Raw genomic sequence first — 15,526 nt, 5'->3', positions numbered from 1 at the left:
CTTAATTACAAAAACAAACAACAGCACCCACTAGAGGCCCTTCATGAAAACTACATCATTTGCTATGTAAACAAGAAACTTTTCTGAACCAAAAATGCAAAAACGATGCAGTTTCATTTGTAACATTGTCACGTAAGCGATGCCTTGTTTGCGCATAATAACTTTTCAACAGTAAGTTGCATAAAAAAGTACTATAAAACTACATGTTTGTTGTCTCCTGTTCAGCTGCCAAGAGATGCCTGTAGAAACCCCAGCATGCTGATGTGCCAATGTCTGAGCCAGACAGGCAGAGAATAGCTGGCATGACACCAGCAAGCAAAACCTGGCAATAACAGGGCCTTTTGGAAAGAGAAGCCTGGGACACATGAACATTTGGATCGACCAGAAAAGAGAAAATGCAGTATCCTTGCAGGAAGAGTTAACCGGGCTTCTGTTTGAGGAAAACATAAATGAATGCTTAAGTAATGAGACGGACCACTTTGTTTGGCCATTGGCTCAGCTGAAGACCTTTCAGCTAGACTGCCAGTGCAAACTGGCCAAACACAGCCTGTCAGCTTCCTCGAGATAGTGGACAGTCCCTTTGAATCAGTTTTCTTTGATGGGAAAGACATTCAGAAATGATGCAGTGAAATTAAACACCAGATCAACATAGACGCCATATTAGCTCAAGTGGTTCTCCACGTTTTTTAATGGTTTATGTTTCTGCACTGAAGAGAGATCAGGCTGAGGCTGTAATGTGTGAACCAATGTCAAAAGTTAATCTTCAAGAGTCAGGTCTGGCCTCCTCACCCGGGTTCACTGCAGGTCAGACATTTCAAGATTTTTTGTTTGGCTTTTTTTCTTTCTATGTTTGATATAAAAAATTAAAAATAAACAAGCAAGTGCAGCTGTCAGAGTGATACTGGGTGAGTACAATTATTTTGATACGAAAGGCTAATTCATGCTATGTAAGCTTGAAAACAGATACGTGCACTTAACACGTGTAAACATGACTGCCTGTCATTCACCCCACCAGAGGGCGCTGCTCTAAATTACTAAAGGGAAAAAAGTTAGTCCAAAATAACTTTGACATCACTACTAATGTTGAGATTGAGAAAGAAGCAGAAACAGAGGCAGGGGGTTAGTGAGGATGTTAAAACACCTCGCGGTGTCACACGGCCGCTCTTCAAATGCTTCCACCATTGTTATTCACTTCTAATCTGAACGCTGCTCCTGCAGCTACAAATAGTGCTCCCACATTTGGTCCAAATACGTTTGGTTCCTGGAGATGGACACAAATACAGACATAATGAACGACGTGTAGAGACAAATTGCTCTGTGGGGGGATCCATATGTACATCTAACATAGAGCATAAAGCATACTAAAGAAGAAGGGGGAGAGGCTTCATTTTGTTGACGATCACTTCGACAACTAAATCGTCAAATGTTTTTATTACTGTTCCTTAAAAACGTTGACTGAGTGTCAGACCTCAAACTTGATTTTAATTTCACCTGCTAAGCAATAGGTAAATGTGACCCGTTCAATGTGTCTTTTTTTAAACACTGAATTGTCTTCTCAATCACTTTAGGTGATGCTCTCATTTTTTTTTTACTTGGCTCAATTAAATCAGAACAATAACTGGTTTCATGGTTTTAATAGAGGCAAAAAAAACGATGCAGTATATGACCCAACAAAGAAGCAAGCTTTAGGATTGGGTTATGTCTCAGTTGTAGCAGGAGGGGCATCTCGCCACGACTTGCTGTGGTGACCTGTGTAAAAGGGAGCCACCAAATAGACAGTTAAAAATTAAAGAACCAGCTGTTTGTTGTAAGTAAGTGGTAAAAGTAAATCTGGCAGACCACAGACAAAAGCTAGACACACATAGAAAAAAGCCATTAAGAAAAATACGCCGAGAGATCTTAAAGAGGGTCCCAATTCAAAAAGAACAATATGTTTTGACAAGTCATTATTGGGGTATTGCACATTACAAGAGGAACTTAAAAGCAAAGTAATCATATTTAATTTTAAAATATTGCTCTCTGCCGGGATTGAAATCCAGATGGAAAGAAAAACTACTTTTTTGTCTTGGAACTTTTCAAACCTTTGCATATCTGAAAGTACATCTACATTGATTATTCAGGATAACATTTTATAATTTGTTACATAATTTCAAACTGTTTCAATTCTTTGGTCATCTTGAGTTGTGCCGACGTGCCAACAGGAAAAAAATGTTGTTGAAGTTTGGCCCTTTTTTCTCATTTATATTTCTATATTTCAATGAGCCCAGATTCAACTCTTTCTGACTTGTATCTCAGAGCTAATTATAGCAACGACAACAATAACAGCTGTAACCACTCTGTGCCTGAAGCTTTATATATATATGAGAGAGAGAGAGAGAGAGAGAGAGAGAGAGAGAGAGAGAGAGAGAGAGAGAGAGAGAGAGAGAGAGAGAGAGAGAGAGAGAGAGAGAGAGAGAGAGAGAGAGAGAGAGAGAGAGAGAGAGAGAGAGAGAGAGAGAGAGAGAGAGAGAGAGAGAGAGAGAGAGAGAGAGAGAGAACACAGCAAAACTGTGACTTTAGGTGTTTATATGTGTTGGAAAAGTGTTGATTCAGACGACTCATTTTATATCTCACACTCAAAGCCCTCACACTCCTCCCCGCCTCGTAATGAGGCGGGGAGGAGTCCGGGCCAGCCTTGTCTTACAGACACACGGGCAGAAGGTCCAAAGTTCAACTCATTAGCCCGGGTCACTTCCTGACTCATCTTCAAAGGAGGCAAACCAGCAGCAGACACAAAGCAAAGGACACCATTTCACCAGCAAACATACTCAATTACAGCACAAGGTAGGAGAAGATGACGATGGCGGAGAGAATAAAGAACAAACAATTAAAACGTGTGCAGACCGTATCTCTTCACACTGTGCATGAGGCATTTAGGGCCTGTCCACACGAAAACGGTGTTTCATGTAACCACATTGTTTTTGGCCGATCGTCCACACAGCGTGGCGTTTCTCTGAAAACTGGGTTCCACAGTGGAGAGATTTTTTTTTTAAACGCTGCCTCGACTTTGAGGTGTGGATGGGCAAGACGTACATTTGCGGAAAACAATGTCGTCACCGCTCCACCCCTCGACCTATAACCCTGCGACCCTCTCCACGACGTCACTTAACAACAACAACAACACTGGCGGACTACATGCTCCAGGTCCTGCTCGTTGGTTTAATAAGGTGATATGACGCATTTGTCGCATACTAGGGTGAGCAGGAGCATTTTTCATGTCTTCTCCTGCAGTTTGGTGTTCTCTGTGTCTTCTTCTGCGATTTTGGTGCATCCCATTTACAAAAAAAATGTAAAAGTGAGACGAACCAAGTTGACCTCCATGACCCAGTACTTTGAGGAAAGTCACAATTTCTCACCAGCCGAGCGAGCGGTGACAGTTGACTGTGCTCTGCGCGAGTATGGGACTCTAGTTTATGACAACTTGCCATTTTTTGCCTCCTGCCACTGCATGTGATCCCTGTGACTCTTTCATTTCAGTCTCCTGCACCCCAGTTTGCATTTTCTGCCACCCTCTCCAACTGCGGTTTGCCTCCAGGAAAAGAAACCAGAAATCCTGCTGCTACATATGTATAGTTAGATCTACATAACAAAAATGCGCCTCTCCAAATTCTCAAGAAAAATAGCAAAATCAGGTCTGAAAACATTCTCAACAACTGTGAAGTTTGCTGCTAGTTTCTGAATTCAGCACAGTGCCCAGAAAAAGAGAAAGGCAGCATAAGTAGAGAAAGAGAAAGGAGGGAAAGGGGCATGAAAAACACTTCTCCACAGTAGGAGCTCCAACTCTCTGCTCATCGGGAATGCAAAGCCTCTTCAGCAGGAGTGCGTGCATGTGTGTGTGTGTGTGTGTGTGTGTGTGTGTGTGTGCTGAAGGGGGATGGGGGCCTTACAAATGCATGCTGTCTGGGGGAGGGAGCTGGTCCCAATATTCTTGTTGCCCTCCAAAATGGGTATTTTGCTCACTGCCCCCTTTGCATTCACCGTAAGCCCCCGCCCCTTCTCTTTCCCCCCTTTCAGGCAGAGTTCATTTTGAGTCTCCCTCATTGTGACTAGTGAAGGGACTGACTAGCTAAAGGGTGGCCAGGGGTCCCTCGCCTCACACTGCCAGGTCAGCACTGTCAGAGATACGTAACTCAGTAACGCAGTAAGGAATCTTTGAGGGAAAGAAAAAAATATATATATATATAACAAAGCTTGGATCAACAATAAAGATCCCTTCCCTCTCAAATAGAGTTATTTTGGTTTGTGCCCGTGTGCAAGAGAGAGGCTGTGTGCAGAAGGACAAGACAGAGAGGATGACAATAAATGAGATAAAGAGAGAAGGGAGAATACAGGAATGAATTATAAAGATAATGTGATAATGAGCTGTTTAAACATGGCCAGTTAATTAGTTCTCCTCTTAAATATGAAGCAGACAGATTTAGCTACTCTTACCAAAAACCTGGAAGGGTTGGCGACATAATATCAGCCTGGATCTGATCAACTAGACAGGCTGGCAGAAAGCTGACTTTTGTTTTATCATTATTGTTTAATCAAAAAGACATTTATGGTGCTAATATGTCTAAATGCAGCGAATGCTCTATGGCTTCACAACTGTGACAATTTCTTGCTTTTAACTGATCCATATTAAGAGTGCCTTTATTATGCACCTAAAAGACAAAGAAGTCAATAGAATTTAATCCATTATTTGATCATAATGAGCAAAACAGAGAACGTAGCGTCCAGAACTTCAGAAGAGCAATCAGACATGAACTTTAAAAGATTAAAAAGTACAAAAATTAAGCATATTCAACACAAATTCTCTATTATTGAACTGTTTTATTGGATAATAAACCCAACAATTCTGCTTTAAAATCATGACAATATCATTTCCGGACTATTGAGCGCACCTGAATATAAGCCACACCCACCAAATGAAATAAGATAAAAAATAAATAATGGTCTGCATTACATGATTCACCTCAACGCATCACTCATGTATCAGTGGCATGAAGCTGGTTAACCCGTACAAATCCATAAATTAGCCGGGTCATTGTTTAAGCCGCGGGGTTCAAAGCGTGTGCAAAAACCTGCAGCTTATAGTCCGGAAATTCCGGTATAGATCTTCCCTGTCATCAGAGGACAGTTGTGTTTGTCCTGCATGTGAGTGGCATTCTGATGCATATCAGGTGAAACTGTGATAAAGACGGTATGTTTACAGTTAGAAAAAAAATGTTAGTCTAGCCGTCTCTGGCCATGTTTGACTTGACTGCACTTGGATGGCCGACAAGGAAACATGCAGACAAGATTCTTAACAGGATCTTGGCATCCCGGGCCAGGTCGGTACGGGATGCCAGTGGGGAAAGATAGAGAGTTTGCAAAAGCAGACACAAAAATGTGAAGGCTGAGGGAGACTGCAAAACCAATTTCTGTCAGGGCCAAATAGAGAGAGGCCCTTTTTTTCAACTGAGAAATGTGGGAAAGGGATCAAAAAGCGGTCAGATACACGATCTGGCCACGACAGTACCGACAAGATTTAAACCACAACAGCTGGTGCAGAAGAAGAACATCGGTTTCATGCTCCGTCCCGACCACAGTCCAGTAGGAGCCACTAAGCTGCACTTAAAACATTTAAAAAGACCCGACCGAAATGAATAAGTGTATAGTGTTATCGAGACCTTGTGAAAAAAGTCTCACAAAATCTTGATCCACATTTTGTTTTGTCCAATTGGCTTCTAACACCAAACTGTAATATATATTATTTTTTTTATCCAACTGACTACATAACGCCCATGTATGAGATTGGAAAATTTGAAATTTTTTTTTAAAAGTGTCTAAAAAAACATTACTTATGCGGAAATCACATTTTTTTTCCTTGTTGAAAGTGACTGAGTTTTTGCGTTTCAGCTCTTTGTTCAAACCAGAAACACACGAGGCGAATATCATAAACCCACCTCTGGTCAATTTAGCAACAGGACATGAATAAACTTTCAACCCTGCGTGATTTACAAATGACTCCCGCATTTCATTTGAATTCTTCGGGGTGGTTGCTCTGCGGCGTGGATTGTTTGTAGATGGCTCCATGATCGTTTTTTCATTTTTCATGTGGGCAAAGGAACGCTATGCTATCACTGTGCACCTAACATCAGTAGCAGTCAAAATCTCACATGCAGTCTCGTGAGAGGAAGTTGTGGTATGAAAAAGGGTCAGATCGAGCTCTATATGTGATTTTTTTTTCTTCTCCTAATAAATCCTATGAATTGACTTTAAGACAATCTAAGGGAGACTGGATATGAGAGAGTACCCCGTGTAGTAGTCCTCCATGTAGTACGCATAATTTGCCAACAGATGTGTCACTTCTTAAAGTGGTGGCGTTTGCATGGTCTTATTGTCCATATGTGAATTTTGTCTGACGACTCCACCTTCATCTTTTATTCCAAATGTTGGGATGCATGTTGGGTCGGCTGGTGGCTCTAAATGCTCCAAAGGTGGGAAATGTTAGTGTTTGAAAAGAGCGGAAAAAAGCAACAGTACCACCAAAATAAACCACAACAGGGAGACAAACAAACTCTACACCGAGACCTCAGCCTGGGTTTGAACCAGGAGTTATTGATAAATGACAGCAGTATCTCACTGCAAGTGTTGGTTGTCAAAATGTTCATCTAAAATATGAAAACAAAGTGTCAGAAAACAACAACAACTGACACATCACTCCACGGGAGCAATGCACAACCACATCCTTTCAAATATTGTATATTAATGTGCAGTGAGCAACAGCTCCTGCTGCTAACAGTTTGACATTTTATAAGCTTCATTTCACTTATTTTCCACAATTTCCCACATACGATCCTGGATTTTGACTTGTGCATGAAATATGTCAAAACTGCGGGGGTAAAATGGACACACTAAAAAGCTTGGAGCTTCTATCCCGTTCGGTGTGCAATGATAATACTGCCCATCACGACAATCACTCAGGAGGTTAATGGAATACATTAAGCCTTAATACACTGCCAGGAAGAATGTGCCTTGTACTTCAGCAGCAGTTATGACCCAGTATAGTAATTGAAGATTGTGATTAAAGTTTTCAAACAATTCTTAACGCACACAATATTTTCAAAAATGTGACTGTATTCTTTATTTTAATTATAATTCTTGTTTGTTTGATGGAGAAACTAGTCAGCAGGAATATCCCTAGTGCTAACCACTGCATACTGTGCCGCCTCAGAAATCAAAATGCTTAATGAAATAATATTTAAACCTAATTCTGCTCACGACAATGGTCCAAGTTTGACTGCGTGCTTCATGAGTGCAAAGTTCCAGTCCACTACCATCTCCCCTCTCTATCTTTTAACCGTTCCACGTGAGACTTAAGGCCACTGCTGCTGGACAGTTTTCACACTCGTGGTGCAGAAACCTGGCCTTAACCATATTCAGGGTGAAAAAAAGGAAAAGGTCATTTCACACCAATGCAGGCAGTTTTAACTACACCAAGAGATGTGAATGAAACTTCTGCTCTACAGCTGCTGTGACAGTTATTCTGCAACTACTCTAACAAAGCTTCCACAACCATAATGAAAGTACTTGGATTATTTCATGAAGACTCCTGAGTACTTCTAAAACGATCAAAGTTATCAAAACAGCAGCAGGACTCCATTAGTTATGATTTGCTTACTGCTCTTTGCGTCATGTTTTAGACTCCAATATGACTTCAACTGAACTGCACCAGAACACATTTGCAAACATAAAGAGACCTTTCACACATTTCACTGCATGTTGTACCGTGTATAATTATGCTTGTGACAAATAAAGGTCTTCACTCTCTTGAATTCATGTATGACGAGCATAAAGTGCAGCATTCACACGTCCACTATTGGACCCCATTATCTTAGCCATCGTACTGGAGTGTGTTTTACTGGACCAACCAAAGAGTGAACGCGTCATTACAATGTTGTAGATATTTGCACAAAATTTTACTAAACAAATCTGTCTGAATGAAAGTGGTGTATGATATAAGTCTCCGTGGTAAAGATTTAATATGGAAAAATATTCAGGTAGCACAGTCCCAATAGATATGATTATATTAATAAAAAATATGACGCCCAAAGTCATGATCTGAACCGGTTATCGCTGTGGAAATTAAGTTTAACATTAACCTTATGGCAAACAGGCTGTAAGCTTCCAACTTTCCATCTACATGTATTTGAGTCCCAGTCTTGTCTAACAAGTCTGGGGACTTCACCACGCGTCTGGTGTTTGTTGGATTTGGACTTTGGAGACACTGCAGTTGGATATAAGGGGCGCCCAACTTTATAGGTCTCTGGAGCCAGGCCAAAATACACAAGCGCTTCTACATTTAATAAAACCATGGCTCTTTTGCTCCATTCTCCTCTGCATTGTGACAGGAAGATGAAGGTATATTCAACAGAACTGGCCTGCTTCCCCAACTTTTGGACAGGCCAGGGATTTCAAAGAGCGATAGGGAAGTCATTCCAAGTTTTTAAAGCATTGCAGACGTTTCTGTGGGACACTCCAGCTGTTGGCAGAAGCCATTGTTTTTCCAGTACGGTGAACCGACGAAGTTGAATTTTCAAATACAAAGCAAAACTTTAAAGCTGCACTTTGAAAAGTATCACTTTTAGCTTCTGAATAAAAGTCATATGAGCACAGTGTATTTCAGAATTTACACCTTATTCTGCAATTCAGCCAGGATTAAGAAGGAAAAAAAAGACATATTGATAGAACACAGTTAAATGATTGAGGGGAGGAGTTATGAAGTATTAATGCAGCAACATCGGAGCAAAAATCCAATAGTTGTGTAAAAAGCATGAACGTTTCAAAAACAACTACTAAAAAAAAAATCTCCCTTAAGCAAATTTTTTTGGGGGAAAAGCAAGAGTTAAAAAGGGAAAAGAGCAGAGGTGCAGATAGTTCAGCACAAGCTCCAAGGGCTCATAAACCACTGAGGCTCGTCATGATTTATGGTCACTCTAGAAGAAGGTTCCTACAATGCATGGCTCAGTAATCCAAAGCACCTGCAGCTCTGTCAACCCAAACAAGTCATACAGGCAGAAGGAGATGAGAGTAAAAGGAAAATGTTGTTTTCATGTGGTGCGAAGAGGTTAAACTTTAGTTTCACTGCAAATATAGAAACCATCTGCAGTGAAACACAGGTCTGACCATAGGTTAGTTCGAAGAAATAACCCATGAAACTCGTGAAATATGCTGTACTCTGAGACATTATGTACCGTTTGTGATGAATAATGTTTGTTTTGGAAATAAAATGATAAGAACATGAAAACAGAGATGTTCCCTCCTTTCAACAGTATTGCTGCTTTAGAGATGTTTCTCTATTCTAAAAATAGCACCACTTACCAGACAAAAAAGTGGTGGGGGTCAGAACATAATGTGAATGTAACCAGTAAAAGCGTCTCCACACAGTGTAAATAAAAGCATCACACCGTATTTACAGTCTCTTACTGAAACATCTAAAAACTTTAAAGTGCTAGAAAAAAACAACAACATTTAAACCCTGCCCCATCTGCCTTCTAGAACTTTCGCCCATCAACCATGAAAACCAGATCTTAACTCTGAGTTCTAAGGATATTTGGAAGACTACGTTTCAACAATCTGTCATTTCTGGAAAGTGCATCAATGAACAGACAGGAAATTGTCACATTACTACACCTCAGTGTCACATGTAGAGTGAAACAGAAATAGCCTTGACTGAACCCACGACACAGTGAGTTTTATCGAACACTGAAGGGTTCATTTGTCTTTTGGACACACGCCATTGGAAACAAAGATGTGCTACTCGTCATTGTATGTCATGGATTTTTGAGTGACATCAACTACAACACATTGAAGTCTAACTTTACCAGGACGGCACAGAGTCAACCTGACTGAATCTCGAGCCGCTCAAATAAATTTCCATCCTATTGATGAAAAGACGCGTGCAGGCGTGGCCACACGAAAGAAAACACTCACTCAAAAGTCAAAATAGAAAATGTGTGAGAAACCGCACTACTGAAGAGATGAAGCAGCAGGCCTGTAAGGTTCTTAGTAACCTTGACTGTTTGAGCGCACAGCTACGCAAGCAATGCAGTAAGAGGCACGAAGGCTTTGAAGCTGTGCTGCAGAGAGCCTAGCAGGAATTCTGATGTCCTGCTGCATATCCTCAAACCCTCCGCCTCGCCATCCTCCTCTGCCTCCTCCAGCTTTGCAACGGATTCAATAAAGAGAAAAGGGAAAAGAGAAGAAACAGTATCCGCAGCTCATGCCAATAAAAAGAGAAAATGGAATAAGAGGATTGAAGTAAGAGCAAGTAGAGAAAGGAGAAGACAGAAGGGTGGTACTATGTTAAAGCAAATCCCATCAGATTGCCTGGTACAAGCAAACAGAACCAAACAAAGTGGCAACCTGGGCTGTTGCTATTGGATCACCCCCCAATCCCGAAAATTATAGACTAAAGATGTAGCATAGTTACCCCCAATTTTCTCTTTTCCTACTCAAACCTCCGTCAACCTCAAATTACTATCAATATTCAATTAGGGGGCCGGGGACACTGACGCAGCCAGCCTCAATAAGAAAACCGCACTTCTCCACCAACGGCGGCCCTTAAAACTAACAGTGAAATTCCCTTCATAAATAATCAACCAATAGAGTGCAAACACTCTGGACCTTTCACATACGAGAGACCTCAGATTGGCTTCATTGACAGCTTGTGGGTGTCGTTTGTGCTTTTATGTGAGAGCTTAATAGTGATCAAGCCTGTTTTGTCATTGTAGAATGGTCCCGGCTCCAGAGAGAACCCGCAAGACAAGTCGTGCAAGGACGATGTTCTAGTGATGTAAAAAAAAAAAAAAAAACAGAAAGGAGATTAAATCAAACCCTATTTAGATGAGAATCTAAATTCAAATTACTGCGAAAACCCTTTTGTTTTTAGCCCGATAAAATCTATCAGGTACCGCTGAGTAGTTTCATCGGTGAAGCTTGCTCTCTTTCAAAAACAACTCCAGAGACAGATGGTGAAAACTTAGGTCATAAACTATTCAGAGTAATGTGAAATCAGTACTTGAAGTGAAACATTCATCTGAAGTAGTCAGACATAAACAAATCAATGACAAAAAAAAAAAAAAAGGAAAAGATTTGTGAGACGGAGTTCGGCAAGACCCAAAGGTAGCCTGCTTCAAATACATGAAACGTTAATAAGAGGAACCCACTGTGAGCTATTTCAGAGTAGAGGAAGCAAAACCCGAGTAAATTCCTTATTTATTCATGAATTCAACGATGATTAAGACACCGAACATTAAAATCCACCCAAAACCGAATTGTGCCCATCTCCAACTAACAATTCATCTGCTGCTTTTATTTTTATTTGAAATCCCAAAAAGGGAGAAAAGATTATTGTACTATTGTAATGGCCTCTTTAATGTTGAGCCAACATATCTGAACTGCTGAACGTTTTGTCACCAGCAGCTTCAACCCGAAGAGTTTAGAGTTAGTTTTTGACGATACGAGCGTGGAAAATGTTTTCAAGGTTACCTTTTCTTGTTTTAAAATGAAACAAAATAAACTCCTAATTTGCTTGCAATTATTTAGATTTAAATTGCTGATAAATATTGATTCCTGGTAGGAATGCCTGCAAATAACTTCAACAAATCAACTTAAAGGTTCGACTGGATGCAATGACTCCAAAGTGGGATATGAAAACCATTTTCGGACTCTGACATACAGTATGACTCTTTTGGACACTTGATTGGACACATCGATTCACTTAAACCAAGTGTCAACTGCACACCCTCAAATCACGCGACGATGAAGTGACTCGGGGACGGATTGATCAAAGTTGACCTGTTGACTCAGGAGCATGGACAGATGTGTAATGGGAAGCTTGTCTTGTCAGGAGAATGAGGGGTGGGGTGAAGACGGGTAGAGTTACATTTTAAATGGAGACGTCGCTTCATAACAAACCCGGAGATCTTGTTCAAAATAACACCAAATGAACGTTAATGTAACTATGTCTATAATGGCAATGCAGGAGAAGTGTTCAGAGAGCGGAGAAAATGTCAGATCAAATTAAAAAAAAGAATAAATAAAAATAATAATAATAATAATAATCCCAGCATCCGAAAAAAATAAAAACACACAAGAAACAGTTCAGATCCAGTTCAACAGAAACATCTGCAGAGAGGAGTCAGGGTCCATCTGAGCTCCAGAGCAGATGTCCACACAGCACAACTGACCAACACCCAACGTTTATTTTCGCCGGCAGATGAGGATTGTTTTTACTGGATGCACGTCTCTTGAATTTATGAAAACCCACCCTGACAAATCCATGAAATTTACCGCTTCAATCACACTCACTTCAGTCCCATGCCAAGTCAGATTTTCACAGCTTGTACAACACCCCGACAGCTCAAAGCGGTTTTCCCATGATACAGGGGAGCGACGCTAAACGTGGCATTTTGTTTGCCATAGTTTGAATTTGAAATGAGCCATGACGGAATAGAAAACTGGAAGAAGAAAAAAAAAAAAAAGAGAGAAAATATTTCATATTAATGACATCTCTGTAAATGATAGCCCCATTTGACTGTAATTTCTGAGACAGTCATTAATTCAAAGTATTTACTCCAGCAGGAGCATAAAAACAAGAACACTGAGGGAAATGGCATAATGAAGAAGAAAAACTGCAGAGAAAATAACGGCAACGACTAGAAATAAACCAGCGAGAGCACAAACTGGAGCTCGGGGAGGGATGAGCAGTGACAACTGCGGCTCCGGCGGGATCAGAGGAAGGCCTCAAAGCTGACTCCCAATGCGGAGATGAAGGCAGCTCGGTGTGGAGGCAGAGAAGATGAAACACCATTTGGGGCCGGGGCCCCCCCGCCGCCTTGCCTCTGTGTTCAGGGCCTGTGAGCTCCTCTGCCTCTGAAGTGCTAAACACCCCCCACCCCCCCCCCCACACACACACACACACCCCCAGTGCCGGGCACCGCTGCACCCTGCACCTCCTGCCATTTGGTGACTGAATGCAGCTCAGCATGGCTGGACGTGACAGGGTCTGGTCCCTGCCCTGCCCTGCTCTCATGGAGAATTGATCAATCGGTGGTATAGGAACCGTTCAACCCTCTTTCACTGTTCATCATTTGTTGATCGTTACAAAATATGAAGTGTGAAAATACATAGCAGTATCACGTTCCACTCAGGGCAACATCTCCAGTGGGCTTTGCCCAAGAAATCAGTCCAACATCAGCAGAACAACAACCTGCTGCGTTTTGGAAGCAAAATAACATTCGGAGAGAATAAATAGAACTCTTATTCAATAACATTGGCTTTAAATACTGACTGAACTCTCTCGTTCACTTATTTGTCTTATAATCATCTTTTTAAGTGGCTGATGTCAGATCAAAAGTTAAACAGGTTTTTAATTCATGGCCATTTCAAACAAGGGACAGCCAACATCCAACTGTTACACAACCAAACGATCCAATAATCAATGCTTAAAAATAAACATTGATATGTCTCAAGTTGCAATTTGAAATAGAGTGCATGACTGTCACCAGTCAAAAAGAATCAAGGTTTCAGCTGAAAATGGAATTTAGGCAGGAATGCAAAAAAAAAAAAAAAAAAAGCAACTATTTAAACTGTTATTCATTTTTAAAAACATTTAGTTTCTCAGCTCTGTCGCAGTTAAATTGGTCGATAAAGGATCGTTTCTATAAGAAATGACTTTAGTTCAGTGGTTCAATCAGGTATTGGTTGGCTTCATTTCTACACTCTGCGTTTCCACTCATAGAAATGTTGAAATGATTAGATATGACCGCGTGCACTCAATAAAGATCTCATTTAAGCCTCGATATGTTCCCCGGGAGAAAATAAACAGGGTTTACAGGAGGAATCTGCAAGCTGCACTTACAACTGACTAATTCGCGTAGCTTATGTGCTGCAAATGCACTTATCAAGGAGTTTAAAGAGACTTGGAGGCAGACCAGCCTCTCTTTTTTTGTTTTTTCTCCAATGTGGCACAATGATGTGCTTCGTTTAAGCAGCCAAACCAGTTAGAAATCAAATGACCTCCAGACACACAAACACTGAATTGCCTCTGGTTAGTTTATGTTTTTTCTACAGGTGAGAGATAAAAGAAACATGTCGCTGTAAGAGAAATGTTCTTAGTTTCAGTTATACATGTTGAGATACATGCCCACTAAATGTGATAAGATATCAAAGTGTGTCTCTGTGGTAGATCTGAAGATAACAAAGGTAAGAGGCCAGCCGTCCGGAGCCCCGAACCCCCCAGATGTCCCAGATAAAAATCGGTCCCAACTTCAAAGCGCCTGTTGTTGCACTGCAGCATCGAGCAAAAACACTGGCAACATAATAACCGGCCGTTTCGTAACATTGTGTTTTTTTGTCAACAAAGTTTCTTTATGCGCTTATTATTGTCATGTGCAGGCCTATTTGAGTGACCGTTTAAAAAAAACAACAAAAAAAAACCGCTCCAACTCCAAAGAGGCACGACCCCTTTTCACGTTTACGCGAAATAAAAAAATAAAAAATACAGGACAGTCCCGCAACAAATAACAAAGAATAATCAAACTAAAATAAAGCAGTGTTTTACCTGCATAGTGAAAACTCCCAGCTCCTGAGAGGACAGCTTCTTCATCTGCTCAGACAAAACTTGCGCTTCCTCCAGGATGGAAAACTCGGTCTCGGCTCCGCAATATCCACAAGAAAGAGTCGAGCACATGAAAACGAAGCTCCAGGAAAAAGCCTGCAAGCCCGAGTGGAACCGGAGCTGCTTATCCCGGAAAGCGGTGCGCGCACCGGGCGTCAAATCCAGAGGTTGGGCTCCCGTCCGCCTCGCCATGGTGGCGGAGGGCTGGATACACACGGGGAGTCTGGAGTGGTGGCGAGTAGAAGGGGGGAACTTCAAGGGAAACAACTTTTACAAGTTGGAAGCGGAGAATACGTGTGCCCCGTCTCCACGGTTCGGCTCTTCCAAATCTCCAGAAACGCGCACCATCGCAGCTCCGGGGACTCCGCGCGGAGAAGAAAGCAGATCCATGCGTCAAAGAGCCTCGGCTCGTCCTGTTTTTAAAGCCTTGTACGCGTTCTCTCTTCAACCAGTCGCTCCAACTCCTGGAAGTCTGACATAGTGTGCTTGAGCCGGAGATTCAACCACAATGGGGGTGAAAGTGGGAGGCGTGGAAAAGCCGCGGAGTCCGACCGGCGCCTGGATCTCACGATCAATGGATCCGGGTTTCACGATGCCTTCAGTGCTACTCGGAATTCTACACAATGGAGACAGCAACCAGTATAAAAATTCTATCACCGTGGCGAAATATGTACGGAAGATTCCTATTTAATTTGTATCGTTATATGTATTCTTTTTTTGTTCGAGTCGAGGCGGGTCCATTGATGTGATATAAAAGAATACGGAGAGTTTCAACAGTCCGAGTGAACGTGAACGCGTCATTCATTGTTCGGTCATCCTTTCAAAAGCAGACACCAA

The 15,526-nt window shown here is 41.5% G+C and overlaps 1 protein-coding gene across 1 annotated transcript in view; it reads right to left on the bottom strand.

Moving 5' to 3' along the window:
- cachd1 (cache domain containing 1) overlaps positions 1-15,242 on the bottom strand; it is an 85,750-nt gene extending 70,508 nt beyond the window's left edge. Inside the window, exon 1 of the mRNA XM_080474243.1 lies at positions 14,633-15,242. Within this exon, the coding sequence (XP_080330369.1) occupies positions 14,633-14,881 (249 nt within the window). The 5' untranslated portion in view covers positions 14,882-15,242. The remainder of the gene's footprint in view (positions 1-14,632) is intronic.
- Positions 15,243-15,526: the final 284 nt, after the last annotated feature.

Source organism: Lipophrys pholis, assembly GCF_963383615.2.
Source record: "Lipophrys pholis genome assembly, chromosome: 10".
NCBI classification, from domain to species: Eukaryota; Metazoa; Chordata; class Actinopteri; order Blenniiformes; family Blenniidae; genus Lipophrys; species Lipophrys pholis.
This window is presented reverse-complemented; position numbering and strand designations above follow the sequence as displayed.